The sequence below is a fragment of the Microcebus murinus genome, chromosome X (assembly GCF_040939455.1).
Source record: "Microcebus murinus isolate Inina chromosome X, M.murinus_Inina_mat1.0, whole genome shotgun sequence".
In the NCBI taxonomy this organism is placed as follows: Eukaryota; Metazoa; Chordata; class Mammalia; order Primates; family Cheirogaleidae; genus Microcebus; species Microcebus murinus.
In genome coordinates, this window is record NC_134136.1 from 123,681,173 (window position 1) to 123,704,069 (window position 22,897).

The 22,897-nt window shown below is 46.9% G+C and overlaps 1 protein-coding gene, 1 non-coding gene and 1 pseudogene across 4 annotated transcripts in view; 2 read left to right on the forward strand and 1 right to left on the reverse strand.

Moving 5' to 3' along the window:
• The window catches only part of SHROOM4 (shroom family member 4), a 274,200-nt gene that overhangs the window by 48,747 nt on the left and 202,556 nt on the right, over positions 1-22,897 (reverse strand). For 2 of the 3 annotated variants that reach the window (XM_012752168.3, XM_075999098.1), the window contains 2 exons: positions 7,161-7,295; positions 1,317-3,813 (listed from right to left, as the gene is read on the reverse strand). In XM_012752168.3, the coding sequence (XP_012607622.1) occupies positions 1,317-3,813; positions 7,161-7,295 (2,632 nt within the window). Of the gene's footprint in view, positions 1-1,316; positions 3,814-7,160; positions 7,296-14,116; positions 14,962-22,897 lie in introns of those variants that run through there. The other variant, XM_075999099.1, reaches the window with a different exon arrangement.
• Positions 9,425-11,209, forward strand: LOC105864334 (casein kinase I pseudogene; annotated as a pseudogene).
• Positions 20,673-20,777, forward strand: LOC142866060 (U6 spliceosomal RNA). The gene has a single exon (XR_012916130.1). It is a non-coding gene; the product is annotated as a U6 spliceosomal RNA (small nuclear RNA).

Sequence of the window (22,897 nt, forward strand, 5' to 3'; positions counted from 1 at the left end):
AATATAACATGTGCAAGATTTGTATGCTGAAAATATAAATTGTGTACCATGGTATACTTCAAAAACACTTCAGCATACAAATTAAATAAAGTTCGATATTTGTTTAAAATAGTTTAGGCAAAATTTACTTCCCATGATATCCAAAAATATTAAGTCCATTGGCTTTCTAGGAGGCTTGCTGTACATTTGTTGAATTCTGATGAATACACATATGTAACTCAAACCCTTATCAAGATATAAAACATTGTCATCACCCCACAAATTTCTTTCATGTCCTTTTCAAGTCAAACTCTGTGCCACTTCCCATTGGCAAGCACTATTCTGAATTTTTCCCCATAGAATAGCTGTTTTAGAACTTTATATAAAGGAATTGTAGAGTATGTATTCTTTTCTGTAAGGCTTCTTTCACTCCTCAAGTTCATTTTTTCCAAGAATATATATTAAGCAGATTCATCCACTAAATCATTTCAAAAGTGTCTGTCTATTGAACAGTGCAAAACAGGAATTAACTTCTGGTTTGAGTGCACCAGCCAGAAGGTGGCACTAGGAATGCCAAAGGGAAGGAAACTGGCAGTGAGTGGGTAAGGACACAGGAGATCCACCCAGAAGTACCCTGGGGCCTGGTGGTGGCTTGCGTTAGGGTGGCAGGTCATAACCAGGGTGTAGCAGCAGCGAGTTTAGATCTGAGTCTCCAACAGACAGGCTAGAGAAGGGAGAAAGGAATTGTCCTTTGAAAAATCACAGAAAAGTCAGATCTCTAAAGGGAAAGCCTGGGGACATTTGCAGATTTTGCAGCTCCAAATAGTTTTGAAGCAGGAAATAGAAGGTAATAAGTACTATTTTATATCATGCATTAGGCCTGGCACTTTATATACACACAATCTCATCTGATCCTTAAAGCTGATCCATGAGGCAGCCATGATTTTCCTCCACTTTAGAGATGAGGTAATAAGACTTTCTTTAATACTAGCTACTTTATGAGGTAAAAATTATTTTTTCCCTTTAAAAATCATGTAATTCCAAATTCTGGTGGTTGAATGACTTGCTTAAGGTCACTCAGATATCAATTTTACAGTCAGGATATAAATTCCTGTTCTGTCCATTTTACAAAGTAAAAGTTACTTTTATCTGACTCTAAAGATGAAGTAATTGCAATTTTGGTGGCCGAGTGTCTTGCTCAAGGTTACTAAGCTATCATTTGGTAGAGCTAGGCTATACAGTTTTAAGGAATTACACTTGTTATATTTTCAAATACAGCACGTATAGTTTTCTCTTCACAATAATGAAGCTCACCCACTCAAGAGCCAAGTCCTCACCTGCACTGTTGGCTTCATGGGTTTCCAAGTGCTGCCAGGTGCCAAGCTGCTGTCCTTGAGGTTACCATGCTGAGGATTATGATAGCAAGCTGAATACCGGATGCATTGGTGGTGGTGGCACTGGCAGTTGTAACAGTTTGGCGTCATATTTCTCTTTAGCAAGGCAGGACAGATTTCCCCAGAACAATAAATGCAAGGGGCATGGACTACAGTTCCCTGTACATTGCAGGAGTAAGAGCAGGTCCTGTGGTAATCAAAATCACCACAGTGCAGTGGCTTACAGCACATGGAATTTTCCAGACCTTTGCTCACAAAGTATTCAGGGTAAGTGGGAGTTTCCGACTGATGGGGTGATGCGGAATGATATGATTGGTCTGTGACATGATATGGTTGGTCTGTGGAATGATATGATTGGTCCATGAAATGGTGCCTCAATTCCTTATAGCTGGAGCTCATTGGCTGGGAGTTTTGGTCTATAGGTTTTGGTCTCTGGGTAAAAGCCTTGTTATTATGAGTGGTTAAACTTGGCAAATGGGACATAGATAAGGATTTGCTACTCTCTTCAAAGAACTTTCTTCTGTCTGCGAAGGGCAAGAGGATGACTTCCTCCCCAGCTTGGGCAGTAGAAGCCTTCAATTCATTGTTGTCATCTGGGCTGGAAGGGCCTTCCATGGCTAGCGCCACATGTGGCTGTGGGTTATGCTCTGGAGACCATCTCCAATGACCTCCATAGACTCCACAGGGAGCACTTGCTTTCTCAGAGTCTGAGGAGGATGGGTCAGATGTTTTCCACCAGGTGTTTAGGCCCAAAGAGGACTGGCTAGGCCTCTGGCCAGGGCTTGTTTGTCCCTCCAAGCCTGTCCTAGATTCATGGTTCTCAGGGGTTTGGCTGAGGCACTCTGACGACCTAGCCCTGAGTATCATGCTTTTGTTGACAAGCTTGTCTCTGAGGCTAGGGGGTTTTTTATGTGAAGATAGAAGAGATGAATTAGAGGCAGGGAATGGAGGGCTTTCTAGGGGCTCCTGGGTCTCTTCCTCCTGCTCCTTAGTGTCACACAGCTGTGACAAGGGACCCTTGCTTTTCTGGAGCTGGGCTTTCCTCCTCTGAATTTCATTACGCAAATTAGTGGCAAACCGCTCACTCTTCCGCCGGTTTTGGATTGACCGGCCCCGGGTCCCTCCACTTCGCTTACTACCCATCCGGCCACACTCCTTGGGTTCACTGTCCCCTTCTTCAGTTGACTCTGTGCTGCTGGCTATCTTAGTGGTTGAAGAACAGTCCTTAGCTTGTTGGACAAGGGAGCCAGAGACAGAGGGCTGCTGGCTGGCCGATTCACTGCCTGCTCTGCTTGCTCTGTTTGGGTCCAGTAAACTTCTTTCTGGAGGGTGTCCATCAGCCTCTCCATGTGGGGAAATGATTTGTCTCTGGTGTCCTGAACTCAAAGGCCTATCATTATTCACTGGCCTAACCTTTCTTTCTTTGCTGGGATGGTCCTGGGTTCCTTCTGTAGGGGGACATGGACTTTTCTTCCCTTTGTGGCTGCTGTGCAAAGGGGACAGAGTCCACTGGCGCCCATCCTGCCCGGCTGGGAGCTCCATCCCCTTGTTGCCCCTGGTATCAAGGTGTACATGCTGCAGGTGGGATGCCAGCAGTTGTTCAGGAGCACTATGGCGGTGTCCTGTGAGTCCTGTGACGTGTGGAGGGCTGCCAAAAGAAGCCTTAGGTAGCTCTGCTGAAGCTTCACTAAGTGGGCTGGAATCCAATCTAAAAGCTTTGTCACGGGTTTTTGGGGATCCAATAGCTTTGGCTGAGGACTGCATCAGTAGATGCTCAGAGCCCTGATGGCTGTATTCAGGAGGCTGGCTGAGCTCACAGTTCTGATGGTCCTCACTTGTCACTTGGTCTTGTCCACCGAGGCAGCAGAACTTGTTAGGGTTCCTTGGAGATGGCACTGTCTCAATGCTCAGTTTTTCCTTCTGTTTCAGGGGGTCCACAGGCTCAGATGGCAGAAAGCGTTGTTCTCCATTAAGGAGTTGGGCTCTGGAGGCCTGAAGACTGTCCCGCCTCACTGGAGGTTGTGGTGGGCCCCTGACCACCTTGGCAGGCCCTGCGTGTTGGCCCTCCTGTGGGCGGGATGACATCTGGGAGCTGGGGGTCAGGTGGCTGCCATTGGTGCGCTGGCTACCTCCTGAGGTCTCAGCCACATTAGGCTGGCCATTAGGGGCCTTAGCTGGCCCTGGGCCTTGCATGATGCAGTCTGCAGAGGCTGGATCCTCTGGCCTGAGGGAAAGGGCACAGTCAGAAGCATTTGAGCTGGCTGAGAAGGAACTGTAGGCTGAGTCACGCTGGTTGGGGTACATGTTCTGGTCAATGGGCAAGAGGTGTCCCTCATAGGTGGCTTGGCCTGGTTGCTCTAGGCTCTCCATGCTGCCAATGGAACTGCTTTTCTCAGTGCTGCAGTGCCGGGAGAGTGGACACCACTGCACACACACGTCACTGCAAGGCACAAGGGAGACACATTAGTTAGCTAAGTCACCAGATCTCTTTCCCAGCTTGGTCAACCCTGTCATGGGAGAAGGCAGGAGAACCCAGAGGCTCCCAAGCTACAAATGAGGGGAGATTGGGCAAAATAAGAAGAAAGGGAAACAGGCAAGGAGATGGACACAGGGGCGCCACAGGCGCATGGTAAAACGGGAGATAAGATGACATATGGAAGAAGGATGGGGAAGCACCATGAATACTAAACATGAGACAACTTCATAGGGGTTATTCTCTATTTCCCTGCTATCAGCAAGTCTGAAATTGCTTCTAGGCTGTCCCTGTCCCCAGGGCGTCAGTATGTGGCTCTCTGTCAGCAGAGATGATCACAGAATATCAGCATTACAGAGGGGCCCTAAAGGGCTGATTCAACTTTAACCAGATCATTTGTAAACCAGTGATTTTTGACTTGAGCGTGTGTCATAATCAAATGAAAGGTGTGTTAATATACAGGTAACTGAGCCTTATCTAGAGTTTTAGATCTGGGTGGATCCTGAGAATTTGTACTTCTAACAACTTTAGGTGCTGCTGGTACTGCTGGTCTAGGGACAGCATTTCTCAGAACCACTGGTTCAAAGCAAGCCCTGCAAAGGGAAGTCATTTTGAGGCTGTACTTTACTAAAGATCACCCAGCTCTAACTATTGGAGCAGACAAGGCTGGAATTTAGGTTTTCTCCTATTCTTTTCTTACTGATAGCAATTCTAACTCTTTTTTTTTTTTTTTTTTTTTTTTTTTTTTTTTTGAGACAGAGTCTCGCTTTGTTGTCCAGGCTAGAGTGAGTGCCGTGGCGTCAGCTTAGCTCATAGCAACCTCAAACTCCTGGGCTCGAGCGATCCTTCTGCCTCAGCCTCCCGAGTAGCTGGGACTACAGGCATGTGCCACTATGCCCGGCTAATTTTATATATATATCAGTTGGCCAATTAATTTCTTTCTATTTATAGTAGAGACGGGGTCTCGCTCTTGCTCAGGCTGGTTTTGAACTCCTGACCTTGAGCAATCCGCCCGCCTCGGCCTCCCAAGAGCTAGGATTACAGGCGTGAGCCACAGCGCCCGGCCGCAATTCTAACTCTTTACTGAGAACCTACAACGTGCTGGGCACTTTACAAGGTTTCATTTCAAGCTGAAGGGGACAGAGTATTAGTCCTACCTTACAACCAAGGAAACAGAAGCTTAGAGAGGTAAAGTAAACTGGCAAGCTCACTAAGCTGCTAAAACAGCAGAGCCAGAATTGGAACACAGGCTTCTGTGAGTCTAGTCTGAGGACTGAACTCTAATTTTTTTGCTAAAAACTCCTTCCTAAGGAGGCCAGCTGGGTTAGGCTGGCAAATGGTAAGGAGGCCAGCATGGTTAGGCTGACAAACGGTAAATTCCCACTAAGCGGCTTTTGTTAACCAAACGAAGCAGTGGTTTACTTCCTGACCTGATTCTGGTATGGCATTAACATCACCTAAAAGATAAGAAGCCCCTGTCTTAACTCAAGCATCCTAGAAGATGCCTATTCTTAAATTTAAAGCATCTTAAAACATCCTAGCAGGTGCCTATTGTAAATTTAAAATGTCCTCCTGTCTGGACCCACCCTTATCTTAAAAGTAAGCATATCCTTTCTGGTCTTCTAGATAAAGTCTAACTCTCTCAGCCAATTGCCAGCCAAAGAATCTTTAAACCCACCTATAACCTGTAAGCCCCCACTTCGAGATGTCCCACCTTTTTGGGCCAAACCAATGTATGCCTCTCATGTATTGATTTGTGACTTTGCCTGTAACGCTTGTCTCTCTGAAAATGTATAAAACTGAACTGTAACCCAGCCACAGCGAGCCCACTTGCCCAAGGCCTCTTGGCAGTGGCTCCGGCTCATGGTCCTCAAATTTGGCTCAGAATAAATCTCTTTAAAATTATTTTACAGAGTTTGGCTTTTTTTCCGTCGACAAGTGTCTTAGTTCTTCTGCCACACATCTTTTAAATGGGAATCATAGTAATATCTGTATCAGAGGGTTGCTGTATAGATGAAACCAGGTAATAAATGGGAAGCGCATATCACAGCCCAGGCACTGAGCAAGGGTTCACTGCATGCTCTGCTGCTATCTTGTTTTTTGTTACTGTTATCAGCATCCTCTCTGCTACTAGTATTGATACTATAATAATCCCTGCCCACCCACACCTCCTTCACCCCCCTAGGCAAATCCAAACTGGGGAGACCAAAGAAAGGGTGAGGATCAGATGCGATCTTGAATTTTAAGTGCCACTTCCCACACGCAAAGCCAAACTGAGCCAAGTCATTCCAGTAACTCCCTCTGACTAGAACCCCAGGGGTTGCAGGCTGTTCTCAGAAAGGCCACAGTTGAGCTGTGGCAGCAGCCAATGAGACCCCCCAGGTCAGCTTTCTCTAATGCTTGCTCCCTGCCTTGCCCTTAGGCATTCTGCTCATTTGTCCTCTGGGCTAGGAATCCATTAATTCTTCATTGGCAAGGGAACCTGCTACCCACCACACCACCCTTCCTGCTGAAAAAAAAAAAAAAAGAAAACAAACAGAAACCACACACACACCCCTCTACTCACACAGGAGCCAAGCTCAGAATGTGTTCCGTGTATTCTTCCAGAACAACATTGCCTCTACCCTGATCCCCTGGCTTCCAATGCCAAATAAAGTCTCTGAGTCAGGGCAAACTCAATCCTTAGCTTCCCTGAACCTCCTCAACAGAAATCCCTTTGTGGAAGATAGATCTTTTTGTGGAAGGGAAAAGGCAGCCAAGGGCAGCATCTTTGCTGGCTCTTGCAGAAAATATTGTCTGTCTCTTGGGCAGCTGTTTCAACCACAACAGGCATCACCAAGGTCCCTGAATTGAGTGATCCCCCTTGCAGATAGACCCTGTTATTCAGGGAGGTCTCCATTTTGAAAGCTTTGGCTTTGTGGCGGAGGTGACGAACAATAGATGAGGTCACCTGTGAGTTGCGTAGATAGAACACAGGGCCAGAACTGAGCCCTGGGGTCCTCCTACATTAAGAGATAGGTGGATGGGAGGAATCAGGAAGAGACTGAGAAAGAGCAGCTAGTGAAACAGGATGAAAAGCAGGACAGAGTGGTGTCTTGCAAGCCAAATGAGGTATTGTAAGGAAACATTGTCCAGAAGGAAAGGGACTAGCCCACAGACACAGAGAGTTAGAAAGAAACTAGGACTAAAGCCCAGGTACTTTGGATTTCCACTTCATTTTCTGCTCTCTAACGTCCAACAGGGACTACAGCAGAGGAGGAAGAGGCCAGGTTGTCCACCCTTCAGTTCATCTTGAGGAGAGGGCTCTAGATTACCTTGTGTTGCAGCCGGAATGCCAGGACAAGCTGAAGGCTTCAGAAGGGAAATGCATGTTGGTGGCCACTTCAGGGCATCCCTCCAGAAGCTTGGCCATATGCCATGAGTGTGGCCTACTGACAGGGGTGTTCCTCCTGCAGCAAGAAAGGGACAGGAAATTGGATTAGGGAACCAGAGCTGAAATCACTTCCCAGGCAGCTTCCTCCCCCACCCCCTCTTTCCCTTTGGTGAGGTAGAACATCTTGCAAGGAGTTGGTGTGGAAATTTTAGTGGCCCTCTTCAGCTCTCAATACTCAAATCTCCTTCATACTAAGATATGGAATACCAGCTCTGCAGGGCTATTTTGTTCACAAAGTTTCAGGCATGATCAACAGTGCAGGACACATACTTGATGTTCAATAAATATTTGTGGAATAAATGAATGGTGCTGCCCAATAATCAGTGAGCTTACCCTCACTTCTTCTTGAGGAAAAAAAATCAATCTGGTCAATCTAGCCAACTTTTCTCTGAGAAAGCAATAAGTAAGTGATTGAGAAGTTCGCACAAGTCAATAGTGGGCTGTCAATTCTCCAATTTTTACTCATTCATTTAATAAATATTTTTTATATACTTACTGTGTTCCCTCTATGTGTAGCTCTGAGGATACTGAGATGAATCCAAGACAGTCTTTGCTTTTGAGAGCTTACAGATGAATAAGAGAAACAGAGTATGGTAAAGGCATTAAGAGAGTGAAGGATAAAATGGGCAAAGAGCTGAGACACCTGAGTTTGTCAGCAAAGTGGTGGCAGGGAGCCCCAAATCCTGTAAGGGAAGACAGAACAAAGTGCTGAATGGTACAGTGCTAGGCTGGCAGGGAGACTGGTTGCTAAGCAGGTCAGGGGTGAATAAAAAGAAACAGATCTAAGGCCATGGTCCTGAATGCAGCCACACAATCTGTCTGGTGCTGTAGACTGCAGCCAAACCTCTTGCACTGACTGGCTTATACAGGACCCATCCATCCCTGTGCCCTGGAGTATTTCACAAGAATGATGCCACTCTTGCGAGTGGAGAAGAATGGCACGGGGAAGAGCATGTGTGGGGCATGGGAGATGGAGAGATGACTGATGGGAGAGAGATTGAGGGAAGGAGTGGGATGGAGGGAGGAGAGAGGGAGAGTGAGAAAAGAGAGAGAACAGGGAGAGAGAGAAAGCAGATGGGCCAGGCAGATGATAGAGATAAGAGGGAAATACAAATGCCAGAAAGAGAAAACCCTGAGAAAGATCTAGAGAAGTATAGAGTAGAAATAAATGGATGATAGAGAGAGCTGAATGACAGAGTAAGGGAAACATGATTTATAAGTAGATGACAGGGAGATAAATAGATGATAGATGATTTTCACTAATTTATTCACATTTACTGTGCTGGGCTTCATACTGGGCACTCATGGTACAGAGTAGGGTAGGCTGAGGGCCCCTGCCTTCCACAAGCTTGTTATATTGTGGGATAAGTCAGGTGAGGCTCCCAGCTTTGTAATCACATTGTTCTACTATAGTTTTCAGAGTACCCAGAGAGGAGGCTGAGGCACAAGGAGGCCTTGGGGGCTATGCTCACTTCAGAGTCTCACACACGAAGCCATGCTGCTGGGAAAGCTCTCCCACTGCTGTTACCAGTAGTCATCTGGTCAACAGCTATTTATCAAGCACCTACTAGTAGCAGTACCATGGAGTACTAGGTACTATGTACCACGTGCATCTACTATGTACTATGCTTTTTGGCACTGAGGATATAGTGGGGAACAGGGCACATCTCCTATGCCCGGCGCTTCTTCCACATTCAGGATTCATTAAGTTCTTCTGAGTCCAGGCTTTACAATGTGGGGAGTCAGCCTGGGTACTACCTTCTCCCCAACTGTCCAGTCCCACACTGAGTTCTACTGAGTCTTCTTTTAAGATGTTTTTCTGGCCCGAGTTTGTTCTCTCTCCATTCTCACTGTGATCAATACACAGAATCACACCTCTCCTCCCAGAATCCACTCCCCTCTGTTCTAGTCCAAGCCCCTGACAATTACGTCCAAAATATTGCATTAGTCTGCCATCCAGTCGCCCCTCGTTCCACCTCCAGTCACTGCCTTCAAATCACACCACGTTAAACATCGACTGAACTGGGGCAACTCTCCCACTCAAAAATCCTTACTCTCGGCGCGGCCCCGGAGCGGCGGAGCCAGCCCGGCGCCTGCAGCCCTGAACATGCGGCTCCCCCGGGGGCCGCGCCTCGCTGAGCGCTGCTGAGGCCATCCCCGCCACCTAGCCGCCGCCCGCGGGCCCGGCCACCGCGGAGCCCAGCCGGGAACCACGGGATTTGAGACGGTGGGCCCTGTCAGCAGAATGTCTCCTCTCCCTGAGAGCGACCCCAAGGCCACCGAGATGAGCACCGCGGCCAGGCCCGCGGGAGTGCCTGCGTCTCACTAGCCGGGAGCCGCAGGCCGCCTGCGCCTGCCCGCCGGGCCGCAGTGATGTACTAGCCACATCAGGGCCGCGACCTCCGGTTTCCACGGACTTGGGATTTGCACGGCAGCAGAGTCACCGTGGAGAGGCCAGGGTATCACAAACTTATGGATTTTGACAAGAAAGGAGGGAAAGGGGAGCTGGAGGAGGGCCGGAGAATGTCCAAGACCGACGGGGGCCGCAGCAGCCACGGCATCCGGAGCTCGGGGACCAGCTCGGGGGTCCTGATGGTGGGCCCCAACTTCCGCGTCAGCAAGAAGATCGGCTGTGGCAACTTCGGGGAGCTTCGCCTAGGGAAGAATCTCTACACAAACGAATACGTGGCTATCAAACTGGAGCCAATCAAGTCTCGGGCCCCACAGCTGCACCTGGAGTACCGGTTCTACAAGCAGCTCAGCACTGCAGAGGGCGTCCCTCAGGTCTACTACTTTGGCCCGTGCGGGAAGTACAACGCCATGGTGCTGGAGCTGCTGGGTCCCAGCCTGGAGGACCTGTTTGACCTGTGTGACCGCACCTTCACGCTCAAGACGGTGCTCATGATCGCCATCCAGCTGATCACGCGCATGGAGTACGTGCACACCAAGAGCCTCATCTACCGGGATGTGAAGCCTGAGAACTTCCTGGTGGGGCGCCCGGGGACCAAACGGCAGCACGCCATCCACATCATCGACTTTGGGCTGGCCAAGGAGTACATCGATCCCGAGACCAAGAAGCACATCCCGTACAGGGAGCACAAGAGCCTGACGGGCACTGCGCGCTACATGAGCATCAACACGCACCTGGGCAAAGAGCAGAGCCGCCGCGATGACCTGGAGGCCCTGGGCCACATGTTCATGTACTTCCTGCGTGGCAGCCTGCCCTGGCAGGGGCTCAAGGCCAACACGCTCAAGGAGCGGTACCAGAAGATCGGGGACACCAAGCGGGCCACGCCCATCGAGGTGCTCTGTGAGAACTTCCCAGAGGAGATGGCCACGTACCTGCGCTACGTGCGGTGCCTGGACTTCTTCGAGAAGCCGGACTACGACTACCTGCGGAAGCTCTTCACCGACCTCTTCGACCGCAGCGGCTTTGTGTTCGACTACGAGTACGACTGGGCTGGGAAGCCCCTGCCAACACCTATTGGCACCGTCCACTCTGACCTGCCCTCCCAGTCTCAGATCCGGGAAAAAGTCCAGCTGCACAGCAAAAACCAGGCACTCAACTCCACCAACGGGGAGCTGAACGCAGATGACCCCACGGCTGGTCACTCCAATGCCCCCATCACAGCGCCCGCAGAGGTGGAGGTGGCTGATGACACCAAATGCTGCTGTTTCTTCAAGAGGAGAAAGAGAAAATCAATGCAGCGACACAAGTGACCCTGGGTGCATGCAGTGCCGTGAATCTGTGTGCAGCCCGACGGGCCGTGAGCTTGTCCACAAGGCCCTCCAGGCCCGCCTGTGGTGGCCCAGGGCCAGACTCTGGCTCGAAGCCAGGGCGCAGACTGCAGGGGCTGCTGGGGCCTGGGTCGGCCCGCCAGCCCCCACCCCCGGGACGTGGGGTCACTTCCTTCACGTAAGACTTTGGCCGAAATTTCTACACCTGTGTCTAGTCCTCCCCTCCAAGAGCATTAACTATTTAAAACAAGGAAAAAAGGAAAAAAACAGAGGCCCACCCTGCCCTGTGCCCTCTCCCACTGGTTTCTCTGCTGAAGTGAGTAGTGTGGTCTCGGCGGCCCCAGCCCTGGGCAGCCGCCCCCGTTACCGTCATAAAGTCCAGCTTGTCTCCCTCCGTCCAAAGGCCGTTTTCTCGAGGGGAGGGCAGGCCTGGCCTGGGAGGGAGTGCGTCAGGGCTGTGTCGTCCTGGCCAACCTGGGAGGGGGCACAGGCGTTGCTGCCACGAGTGAGACAGCACCCTGGGCTTCCCCGAAACCAAAGGGGAAGGCGGGGCTGGGGCCGTGCCGAGGCCACCCCCAACCAAAATGCTGCACCAAAGCTGGGGCTGGCAGGCGAGGCTGCCCGCAGCCTCTTCTCAGTGGCCCGGCGGGGGCAGGCCCTGCCAGGCAGGGCGGGCCGCAGTGGCGCCCCTGCTCTCCGAGCTGTGTTGGGGGCAGTGGCTTCTTGGTCTGCATTCGGCCACCGGGCGAAGCAGCGGGAGACAAAACGCCTTAAAGCCCTTGACTCAGCTACGCGGGTTTGTGTGCGGGGGCGCGGGGCAGCCACTGACCGTGGCAGCGTGTCCCCCAGTGGGGTCCCCCGGAGGCTGCCGGGTGGAGCATAGCTTGGGGCCGTGCCTGGGGCGGTGGCCGTTTGAGTCTAGTTCTTGCTTTACAAAGTGTACAGAAATGGCATTTATGTTTCTCTGATGCTCCCTTGAAGCCATAGAATTTAGGGGCTTTTTTTAAAAAATAAAAGAAAAATGAAACAAAAACAAAAAAAAAAAGAAATCCTTACTCTCTATTTCTTACCCTTACCTGCATCAAATGTAAACTGGATCAGACTTTCAAAGTCTTCTACAAGTTATCTTTACCCACTCAGTTCAATTTCTCATGTCTCTGCTCCAACCATACCCTGTAACCAGCTCTGACCCTTTCTGACTCTGTGCCTCTACCGTGGATTTTCCAGTAGAATCCAGCACAGGCGCCAGAGTTGGATCACCTTGGTTTGAGTTTCAGCTCTACCACTTATCAGCTCTGTTGCTTTAGACAGGTGACTTCACTTCTCAGAGCCCTAGTTTTCATAGCAGTAAAATGGGGATAATGGAACCTACTTAATGGGGTTGTTGAAAGGTCAAATGAGACAACATATGTCAAGTGCTTAGAACTGGGTCTGACAAGCCCTGAACCAATCGTCATTATCATCCTGACTGTTCTCTCTGCCTGGAATGTTCTCTGCTCTTTTTGTTAACCTAAATCCTACCTGCTCTTTAAGGTACTGCTTAAGTACCACCACCTGCAGGGAGCTTGTTCTGAGTAATGTAGCCCTCACAATTTGGTCCCTAATAATATGATATTTTATATTGTTCATCATCATTACATGTATGTTATCTCATCCTACCAACTATTCCAAGACAGGAGGAAATGAGACAAAACAAGTGAGACACATCTAGGTTCAAATCCTAACTTTACCACTTTAGATGTATGTATGTGAAAGCCACCTAACCCTTCTGAGCTTCAGTTTTCTATCTGAGAAAGGGAACAATAATCCTTACCTGGCTAGGTTATTGCAGGGATTAGAGATCATATTCTCAAAGCACCTGGGACACAGTCTGATGCATAGCATGTGGTTACTAAATAGTAGATACTATAATAATGGTTATTAGCCCAGATTTATCCTTTTTCATGGCTCAAGAGTACTCACACCAAGGGTACTCAAATCTGTCCATCCACTGTCAAGATTCCGCTATACCACTCCTTTACCATGCTGAAACGTAGCTTACAAAGGCTCCTTACTCCCTCTAGGGTTTCTCCAGGAGTAGAAAATAATCCCAAAGGAGGTAGAAGGAAGAAGTGGGGGCTTTGGGGACACTGGAAGAAAATCCAAGGGTGGGAGAGGAAAAATACACAGGGAGCTGGAGCCTTCTAACCCCAGTTTGGGAAAGGAGAGGAAACTATATATAGGGTCTAATATTTGGCCTGTTATTATTCCTGAATAGCCCTAGACTCGGAGTCAGTCCGCACTTGCATTCAAATCCTAGTTGTGTGACCTTGGGCATGTCACTTCTCTGAGTTTACAGATTCTTTATCTCTAAAATGGGGAAGATGACCATCTCTTTATCAAGAGTTGTGGTCTGGGTTAAATGTAGTTCTATATGTGAAATCAATCAGCATTGTATTTGTCCTAGATATTCTATAACCCTTTAAAAGACAACAGGGACAATTTATTGACCATCTAAGATGTGCCAGGCACTAAGCACTTCACATGCATTAACTGGTTTAATCATCACTCCAACCTTATGCAGTAAGAGCCATCATTATCCCCACTTTACAGATGGAGATACAGAGATGCACAAAGCTTAATTGATTTACCAAGAGCACACAGCTGGTAATCAGCAGAGTCAGGATCAAGACCGAGATCCTCCAGCTCTTTCTACCATATTACACAACCCCTCTTCCCCAAAGAGAGATCTATCTCAAAAAGTTTGTATGCCTGAGGCATTCCATAGCCATTCTCTCAAGAAGCAATCAGAAAAGGAAGGTCTTAGTAGCTCTAGAGTTGAAACCATCCCCTCTACCTAGGGAAGAGGGATGAGGAGAAATAAACAGAGAAGTAAGAAAATGCCAACTTCCAACCATGCAGCTCTAGGACTAAATATGGAGGCAATGACCCCTGCACTTGCCCTTTCTTCTAAGGCCAGCTCAGGTACTGTTATTGAATACATTCTCCATCATTCATTATTCCAAAGTGCCTTTCTTAGGAAGCAAAAGGAAGGGGATATTGAAGAAAGCAGGATGGGGGGTAAGAGGGACAGCAGCCATGGCTACTGGCTGTACCTACCATGGAAGTTGCCCAGGGTGGAGAGATGGCTTAGGAGAGAACGAAGTATCCAGCTAGCTCAGATTCTCACTGACAACCCTTCCAGCCAGAGTCATCCCTTAGCTGGGACCCACATGCCCTCCAGTCAAGACCTTCTGGGGCAAGGGGCCATCAGCCCAAGATCCTAAATGTGATCCAAGGAGCTCAGTCACAGTCAGGTCCCAGTTCCAAGAACAGGAAGGAGCAGCATCGAAGGCAAGGTATGGTCATCTGCTTTCTTGGGCCTAGATGTGGCCACAGCCTTGGGAAATAAAAGCCAGTGTCAAGAGCTGGACAGGAGTGAAGACGCTGCTCTGGGAACCAGCCAGCACTCTGGTGGCAAAGGGAAGGATGAAAGGCAGTTCCAGCAGCATAAACAGCCCCCCTGCTCCCTACTCCAACCTTCTGAGCCCTGGCCCAGCCCCTCTACAGCTCAGAGGCCAATAAGGAAGCTGGGCCCCCAGCCACTGCTAGAACTCAGGAAAGGAGTAAGGAAGTGATGTTTGGGAAAGATAAAGTGGGTGTCTAAAAAGAATTTTTAAAAATACACGTAAGTGAGAGAGAAAAATACCCCAGACACATACACTTAAAAGAATTCCTGTGCTTCCTGGACTGAGTTGACCCCACCCAGCCATTTCTGTAGGTCCTCTGGGTCCCAGAAAAGGAAATCACAGATCAGCCAGGCCCAGCAGCCTCCAGGTCCAGAGGGGTAGCACTGCAGCTGATTTTACATAGCTGGGGGCAAGTGACTTAGAGATTTTCTAAGGTGAAGGTCCTACTGAGATACTGAGGCACACAAACATTATGGCCCATATTTGCAGGGTCTGTACTTCCCATGGACACTTGAGCAGATCCAAAGAAAACTCAATTTCACATCACAGACTCCAACTCCAGAAAAGGTGCCATTAGCAATGCTGGAATAGTGGTTCTTGGGGTCAGCGTCTCTGGATCTGCTATGAATTCACTCTGACCTATGGTAACGTACTCTCCCTCTCTGGGCATCTGTTTCCTCTCTGCAAAACAAAACATTGAACTCAGTTGTCACAAATGACTCTTCCAGCTATAGCATGCTATAATGTAGTAGCCCTAGGCCTCACTTGGGGCTCCAGATGATGCCCTCACTGACCAATACAATAGCCAGAACCCAGAGCAGTCCCACATGGATTTGTTGTACACTCCAAGTCCAGGATCAGGCATAAGATTTTAATTTTTCTTGGAGATTTAGAGTTAGGGTTTTCCCTTAATTAATACTCCTGATACCCACTCCAGTTTCCCTTGGCCTCTGGCCCCAATTCCAGTAATTTCTGGCCCCAGAGAGGGCTTACACAAGCTCCCTCAGGATAAGAACTATGCTAAGCCTTTCCTCTCTGGGGAAGTCAGGCCTGAAAGCCCCCCCTTTCTTCCTTCTGTACCTCATAAGGAAGTTTGGGCTGACTTCTATCAATAGTATGGTGGTACTGCATGGGAGGAAGTTTGGTGGCTTTGGGAGGCATCGAGATCTGGCTTGGAGTCTCAGCTTTACCATTCACTAGTTCTTGGCCTTAGGCATGCCACATAACCTTAATTACCTCATCTGTAAAATATGCCTAGCATGTGACAGGCACTCAATAAATTGTATCTGTTATTAATTTATCTTATACCAAAAATAATAATGGGAAAAATTTAGTAGCAAGACAACTTATTCCTTCAATCCAATGAAGGTGAAAGAGAAAGGACTAATTAACAGAAGGCTCAAAAGCCAAACTCAGTACTCTAGAGTAGCACTTCTCAACTTTTAGTGGGTACACTAATCACCCAGGGATCTTGTTGAAATGCAGATTCTGATTCAGCAGATCTGGAGTGGGGCCCAGGTTCTGATTTTCTAATAAGCTCCAGAGTGATAGTGATGCTGCTGGTGTGATGACCACATTTGAATTGCAATATACCAGGGAATAATCCTCCGTACAAAAATGCATCAGGATAAACAGTTTCTTTTCATGTCATTCCTTAGGCCTGGATGCCCAGCCTTCCCTTACTCTTCTGGTCGCCATGTCTTCCTCTTTCCACTTGGTAACCCAGCCCATGCAAGAGCTTGTCCGATGAGGCTTGCTGCTCCCCACTTCCTAACAAAATAAAGAGCAACTGGTTTGTTAGTAGTCCAACCTTACCAGTGCTGGGTAAGGCTGAGGAAATGGTGGCTAGAGGTGCAAGCAGGTTCCTGGGGCTGGCTGAAGTAGGCAGGCAGGGTGGGAGTATGCGAGTTGGGTAGTCACCAGATGAGGGGGTAGGCAGGTGGGCACAGACAGTACACACTTGAGAAATCCTTGGGTAAGGGAAGATAAGAGAGGAATTTGAGCAGTTTGGCCAGTCTGAGATTTGGGGAAGAAGCTGGGAGATTGGATTGGAGAGAAAAGGGGGCTCTCCCACTTAACAGAACTGAGTTCCAGATAACATGACCAATTGTGACTTCCTATGCTCAAGGGACAGACAACTGCTTCTTTCCCAAGCGCTCATAGGACAAGAACTTGGCATGGGGGCAGAGGAGGGCAGGCACATGCAGGCATAAGTGGCAGATAAGCCAGAAAGGGCTTTGTAAAGACTATTGTGAGAGGTGAGTGGGGGGAGGTGGACCAATTCTGGAAAGAGTCAGTCTTCAGCTGCCTTAGTCAGCTGTCACCCCAATATCTTCTGAGGGCACCACCTGTCTCTGAGCATGGCTCCCATCAGGCCCCTCAAGAGATACTTGGTGGGAGAGGACTAGCAGAAAGAGAACCATGGCTCTGCCCCAATGTAGAACAATAAGGAAAATGTGACCCCTGTTGCTTGGGGTTGTGCTTATCCTGAGGTCTGTGCCACAATGTAATGCGGGCCCTTTCCTCTTTTGAAAGTGTTTGGATAAGGACAAGCACAAAAGAGCGTCCTTGATTAGCTCTGTTTACTTTCTGTGTCTCTTCCAGCCTTCCCCCAAACAGCACATTCCACCTGCCCCACATGAAGGAACCCAAGTTCATTCTGGCAGGCTCAGCAGGAAGGGAAGCCTGTAGACAGGCAGGGGGCCAGAACAATGCATGGCTTGTTTATCTGACAGAAGAGGGGAAAAGCAGCTTGGTCACCATGGAGGGACACAGAGCTTTGAAGGCCCACCCCCACCCCACTATTGGCCTGGGGACCTTGCAATCTGGTGATCAGGAAACGTTTCCTTATTATAGACCTAACCAAGGGGAAAATGTGACTGGTGTTTGTGTCTGTGTGAGTGTATGTTGTGTCTGTGTAATTTTAAAGTGAACTTTCAGGACATTGGTTTTCGTGTCACTATGGGAAAGCTATAATCTGAGTCATCTGTGATGGGTACTTTCTGGAGAAGGGGCTTTTGATACCCAATTCTGCCTCCCCACCTCCCATCCCCTCTGAATAGCCAGGGCAAGGTCCTCCACGTAAATCTACTGGATCCAACTCTCCACACTCCACCTCAGGATCCATCCCTGGCTAAAAAGGAACCCATAGTAGGGGCTAAGAAAAGAAGGAAATGTTTGGGTGGAAAAAAGACTCCTCCACATACTGTTGTGTGTCAGGGGGTGCTCTCTGACTTTCTGCATGGGGAGCAATAACTCCATCTACCCAGGGCCATTACATTTGACCTTCTGCTTCCATTTCTCCATTTTCACATTGGACTCTTTAAGACACAAGGAGACCTCTTTTTCCAAAGAAAATTGGAAGAAAGTAACCATACAGATGACTCAGGAGAACTTTGCAAATATCAGGGGAAGAAAAAGGCTTAGTAGTTTAGAAATGCAGTACTCAGAATTCTTTTTCAGAGTGGGCTGAGGAGCAATTTCTAGTTTTTCTGTGTATAGTGTGATAAAACATACGTATCATAGACTATTTCTTGTCAATGATCCTCAAGGCAAAGAGGTGGATAGTGCATCTTTTGCAGCTTCTAAAAGCAAGGGGAGCATGACAAGAATCTGAAATGATGAAATGATCTCAATAAGTAAAGAGAGCTTTCTCCTTTCCCCACTATGAACAAAAGCTAAGGATGAAACACAAGAGGGCTGAAGGAGACTTCAGAAGAACATACAGGGAAAATGGCAGCGTGTTCACATAGCACTATCTGACTCAACAGATGGCCTTAAAGATTTTGCTATAATGCTCAATTTCCTAAACCAACACCCAAAGTGATAAAAGAAGTGGAAGATGTTTGTTCTCCAGCTCTGGTTTCTATCAGTAATATTTATAGCATCCCTTGGGAAGAAGGCTTCAAGAATAATACAGTTCCCTTTCTTCTTTCTCTCCTTCAGCTCAAACTGACTGTTGGACTTACCATTTTTCAGGAGTCAGATGGAATCCACAAAGGTTTTCCCCAGATTCAAATCTCAAAACCCTTAGAACTACTTCTAGTCACTCCTCAAGTCATTTCTACTACCAAAAACATGGAGCCTTAAGATGATAGCCAACAATGGCTAGGACCCCATTAGGAACAACAGCACCCATGTGCTCTGCTTTGAGCAAACATGACAGTGAGGAAGGGCCAACATTCAGCAGAGCTGGAGCACCGTGAGCAAGGTGGACAGTAGCGGGAAATGAGGTGGGGGAGGTACATAAGTCAGATGATAGAGTTTTCAAAAGCTAAGGTAAGCAGTTTGAATTTTATTCTCCGTAAAATGGGAAGCTGTTAGAGGTTGTTAAGTAGGGGACTAACATGATATAAACTTTATAGAGGTCTCACTTGGCTAATAGACTTGGGGAGGGGGCAAGAGTAGAACCAGGAAACCTCTTTCAGGTAAGAGACAATGGTAGTTTGCTCTAGGAAGGTAACAGTAGGGATAGGGGAAAAAGGTTTTATTAGAGATATTTTGAAGAGGTATAACCAACAGTACTTCTTGATAGACTGAATGTAGAGAGTGAAGGAAAAGGAAAAAGCCATGATGCTCGTGTCATCTGGCATCTGCACCTTCTTAGCACAGTATTCATTCCCAAAACTGAGTTATTAATAGCTCTAAAAAACAATGGGCAGTTGTCACCATTGTTTTATCCAAGCAGTTATGGAGCTCTTATCTACATTTAAGAGGCTTGGAGAGGTACTAGGGAACACACCATAGTGAAGAAGATATAAGCCCTGTGCTCAAGGAATTTACAGTGTGATGGAGGGTGGAAGAAAAACAACTAGAAGAACATTAAAGAGGACAGAATGGCATGAGTATCAGAAAGGAAATGCTGAATAAAAAAAAAAGGAAAGTTAAAAGAAGGAGAGGGCACAGCTGATTGAATCAAGGAAGACTTTACAGAACCTCTGAGCTAATTTTGGAAGACTCAGTGCAATTGCAACTGGAGAAGACTAGGAGAGAGGCCATGCCAGGTTTGCATGAACAGAAGTGGAAAGGGTGGGGATTCGCCAAAGGAAGAAAACACAGTTTGTATAAGGTGCAGAGGAAGTCAAATGAAAATGATGCAAGAGCATGGTAGGCCTTAAGTGTCAGGTTGAAGCATTTACTTTACATAATACAATAGGCAAGAGAAAGCCCTTGGAGGTTCCAGAGTAGGAGAGCAACATGGTATAAGCAGTATTTTAGGAAGGTTATTCTCATAGCCACATGTAGAATAAATATACGGATAAATACTGGAAGCATAGAGAAGTGAGTATGTTGTGCAATAGACACAAAAATAGGTAAAACCAGAGCAATGGCAGTGGGGATGGAGAAGAAAGAAAGGATATGAGAATCAACATGGTTGGATGACTATTAATAATTAGATAAGGAGGAGAGAGAGAGAGAGATAGCTGTGAAGTATCTAGAAGAAGGGTGGTATCTCTAATCTAGATAGGGAAGTCATGGGTGGGAGCTGGCTTCAAGAGACATGAGTTTCATGTCAAACATGAGTTTGTTATGCTGGCAAATTCTGTAGGTAGGTGTGCCCAGTGAGCAGCTTGACATCTGGGCTTCAGTGCTAGAAACAGATTAGGGCAGTGGTCACTATCCACAGAAAGGAGGCATCTGAGGCTGTTGCAGTGGATGTGACTACCCATAGTGAATGTGTGCAAAGGAGAGGGAGGATGACAGAGTTCTATGAAACAACTATAGTTCAGGCAGGACAGGAAGAAGAGCTGGTGAAAGAGACAAAATGGCCAGGCATGGCGACTCACGCCTATAATCCTAGCACTCTGGGAGGCCAAGGCCAGAGGATCCCTTGAGGGTAGGACCTCCAGACCAGCCTGAACAAGAGTGAGACCCCCTCTCTACTACAAATAGAAAAGAATAGCCAGGCATGACGGCGCATGCCTGTAGTCCCAGCTACTCGGGAGGCTGAGGCAGGGGGATGGCTTGAGCCTAGGAGTTTGAGGTTGCTGTGAGCTAGGCTGACGCCACGGCACTCTAGCTCAGGTGACAGAACGAGAATCTGTCTCATAAAGAAGAGACAAAATGATAAAATGCCATTTTTAATGTGTCAACAAAGTTGTGAGGAAACAGGCCCTTTTATACATTTCTGGGTGGAAATAAAAAAAGTTACACACTTGTAGAGGGAATTTTGGTATATGGTTTCAGGCGACTTAAAATGTTTCTACTGTGCTTGTTTTGCTCAACATACTAAAATTGCAATGATACAGAAATGATTGGTGTGGTCTCTGCACAAGGATGACATGCAAATTTGTGAAGTGCTCCATATTTTCTTCTGGAATTAATGGTAATAGTTTCACAACCTTGTGGATATACTAAAAACCACTGAATTAAACACTTGAATAATGAGCTTTATAGTATGTGAATGTTATTTGTTTTATGAAATGTTCTTACCCTGTGATCCAGTTTTCCCATTCTAGGGAAAGAATTCTATCTTAAGAAAGCAATTAGAGATGCACACATTGATTTACATACGTGAAGTGTCATCTACTGCAGGATTGTTCATAATAGTCAAATTAGGAACATCCTAACTGTACAAAATTTAAGAAGAGTTAGGTAAAATATTGTACATCTACATGAAGGATTAATGGTTTGCCACTAAAAACCATGTTTTTGAAGACTACTTAATGATCCTGAAAAAGGCTCAACATTCAAGGGTAAGTGAAAAAAAAATAGTATACAAACCTGAAAAGCCCAATTCAAAAGATCTTTGCATATACACACATATTCATATAAAACATACACATATTGAAAGGTTGGATATAAAAATGCTAATATCTTCGCAATAGGTATTTACTTTTGTGTGGTGGGATTAAGGGTCATTATCATTTTTCATACTTTAAAAAATTTCCAAATTTTCTACTTTATACATGTATCACCTTTTGAATAAGAAAAAGTTTCCAAAGAAAAATGACACTATTCTACATGGACGTATCATTTACCCAAGCAAGTGTCCGATACAACTGTCTGACACATTCTGAAGCTAGGAATCTGCAATTATACTTGTGATTCCACTTAACTATTTCAAACATCAGAATTTTGCCATGAGGGAAACCAGCTTAGAGCCTGCCAATCTAGCAAAATTCTCTTTCTCAACATGTTTTTGCTGCTTGGCGGTGGATTCTTTTGTTCTAATTTTTAAAAATCTTCACTTGACATTTTTTACCCCTAGTATTAGCACTGGGAGCTGTTCTTTGCTTTGAGAGCAGACCAGGGCTGGAAGAACAAGGAGCAAGTTTGAGGGGAGGCCAGGCAGAGGGAAAGGGAGGTCAAGTCAAGGTCGCTATCAAGGCCATGCCCAGTGGGTTGAAAAATATGCTACTCTGGGCCTTCCTGACTTTAATTCCTTTCCAGTTGCCTGATGGACTTGGTGAAACAAAGTTGGTTGGAGAGGGAACTCCTCATCTGTAATATGGGTATACATTCATCTTTATACCTCACAAGAGAGCTGTGACAATTAAATGACATGATGCACTTGAGAGCTGCTAGCACTGTATATAACCCTTGGTAAGCCCTGGGACACAGGGACAGAACTAACATCTACAGAGTATCTATCAAATCTGAAAGTAATCATGGTTCTGGATGAGCCTCTTCAAAATTAGGTGGGAAGTCACCTTGGAAGAATCCCTCATTCTGGATTCAAATTCCTAAGGAGATCTAAGCCCTTTTATATGTCAGGGAAAAAAAAGAGACAAAAATAATTTAAAAACCCAAATGCCTATGGAGAACTTAGTTTATCCCTTACTGGTCTTAAGATTTTCAAACCAACTCTTGGGTAGAGGACTGATACAGCACCAGCTCAGTGACTTCTAGAATTGTGATAGTCCTAATGACTGGAATTACCCTAAACTCAGCAATGTTGATAGGGGGAAAGACATGGGATCTGGAGTCACACACAGAGAATGGATTTGAGTCCCAGCTCTGACACTTATTAGCTTTGTGGCCTTAGGACAACTGACATATGCATTCTGAGCCTTGGTTTGCTATAGCTATTGTATTCCATGATTGCACGAGGTATCAGACCAAGAGAGCTACTCAGATCCTGGGATATAATACACAGGCAACACAGAGCTATTTTTCCAGTCCCGCTGTGACAAACCATTGCAAGCTTTTATGTTGATGAGCAATGGGGAAGGCAGAAAAAATTCTTTCTGTGGTGGAAATATACAGTGGCATGAAAGGGGCTTCAAGCAATTCTTCCTGTTCCGGGAGAGTCATCATAATAGTGATAGTGAATCACATCTAATAGATCAGCCATACTCCTCATCACTCTCCCACTCATTCTTAAACTTTCCTTTATTAAACCCCAAGCCTTTTCTAGGAAGTACAGAGTAGCAAAGAATCACATACACCAAAAATGAGAGAGAGAGAGAGAGAGAGAGAGAGAGAGAGA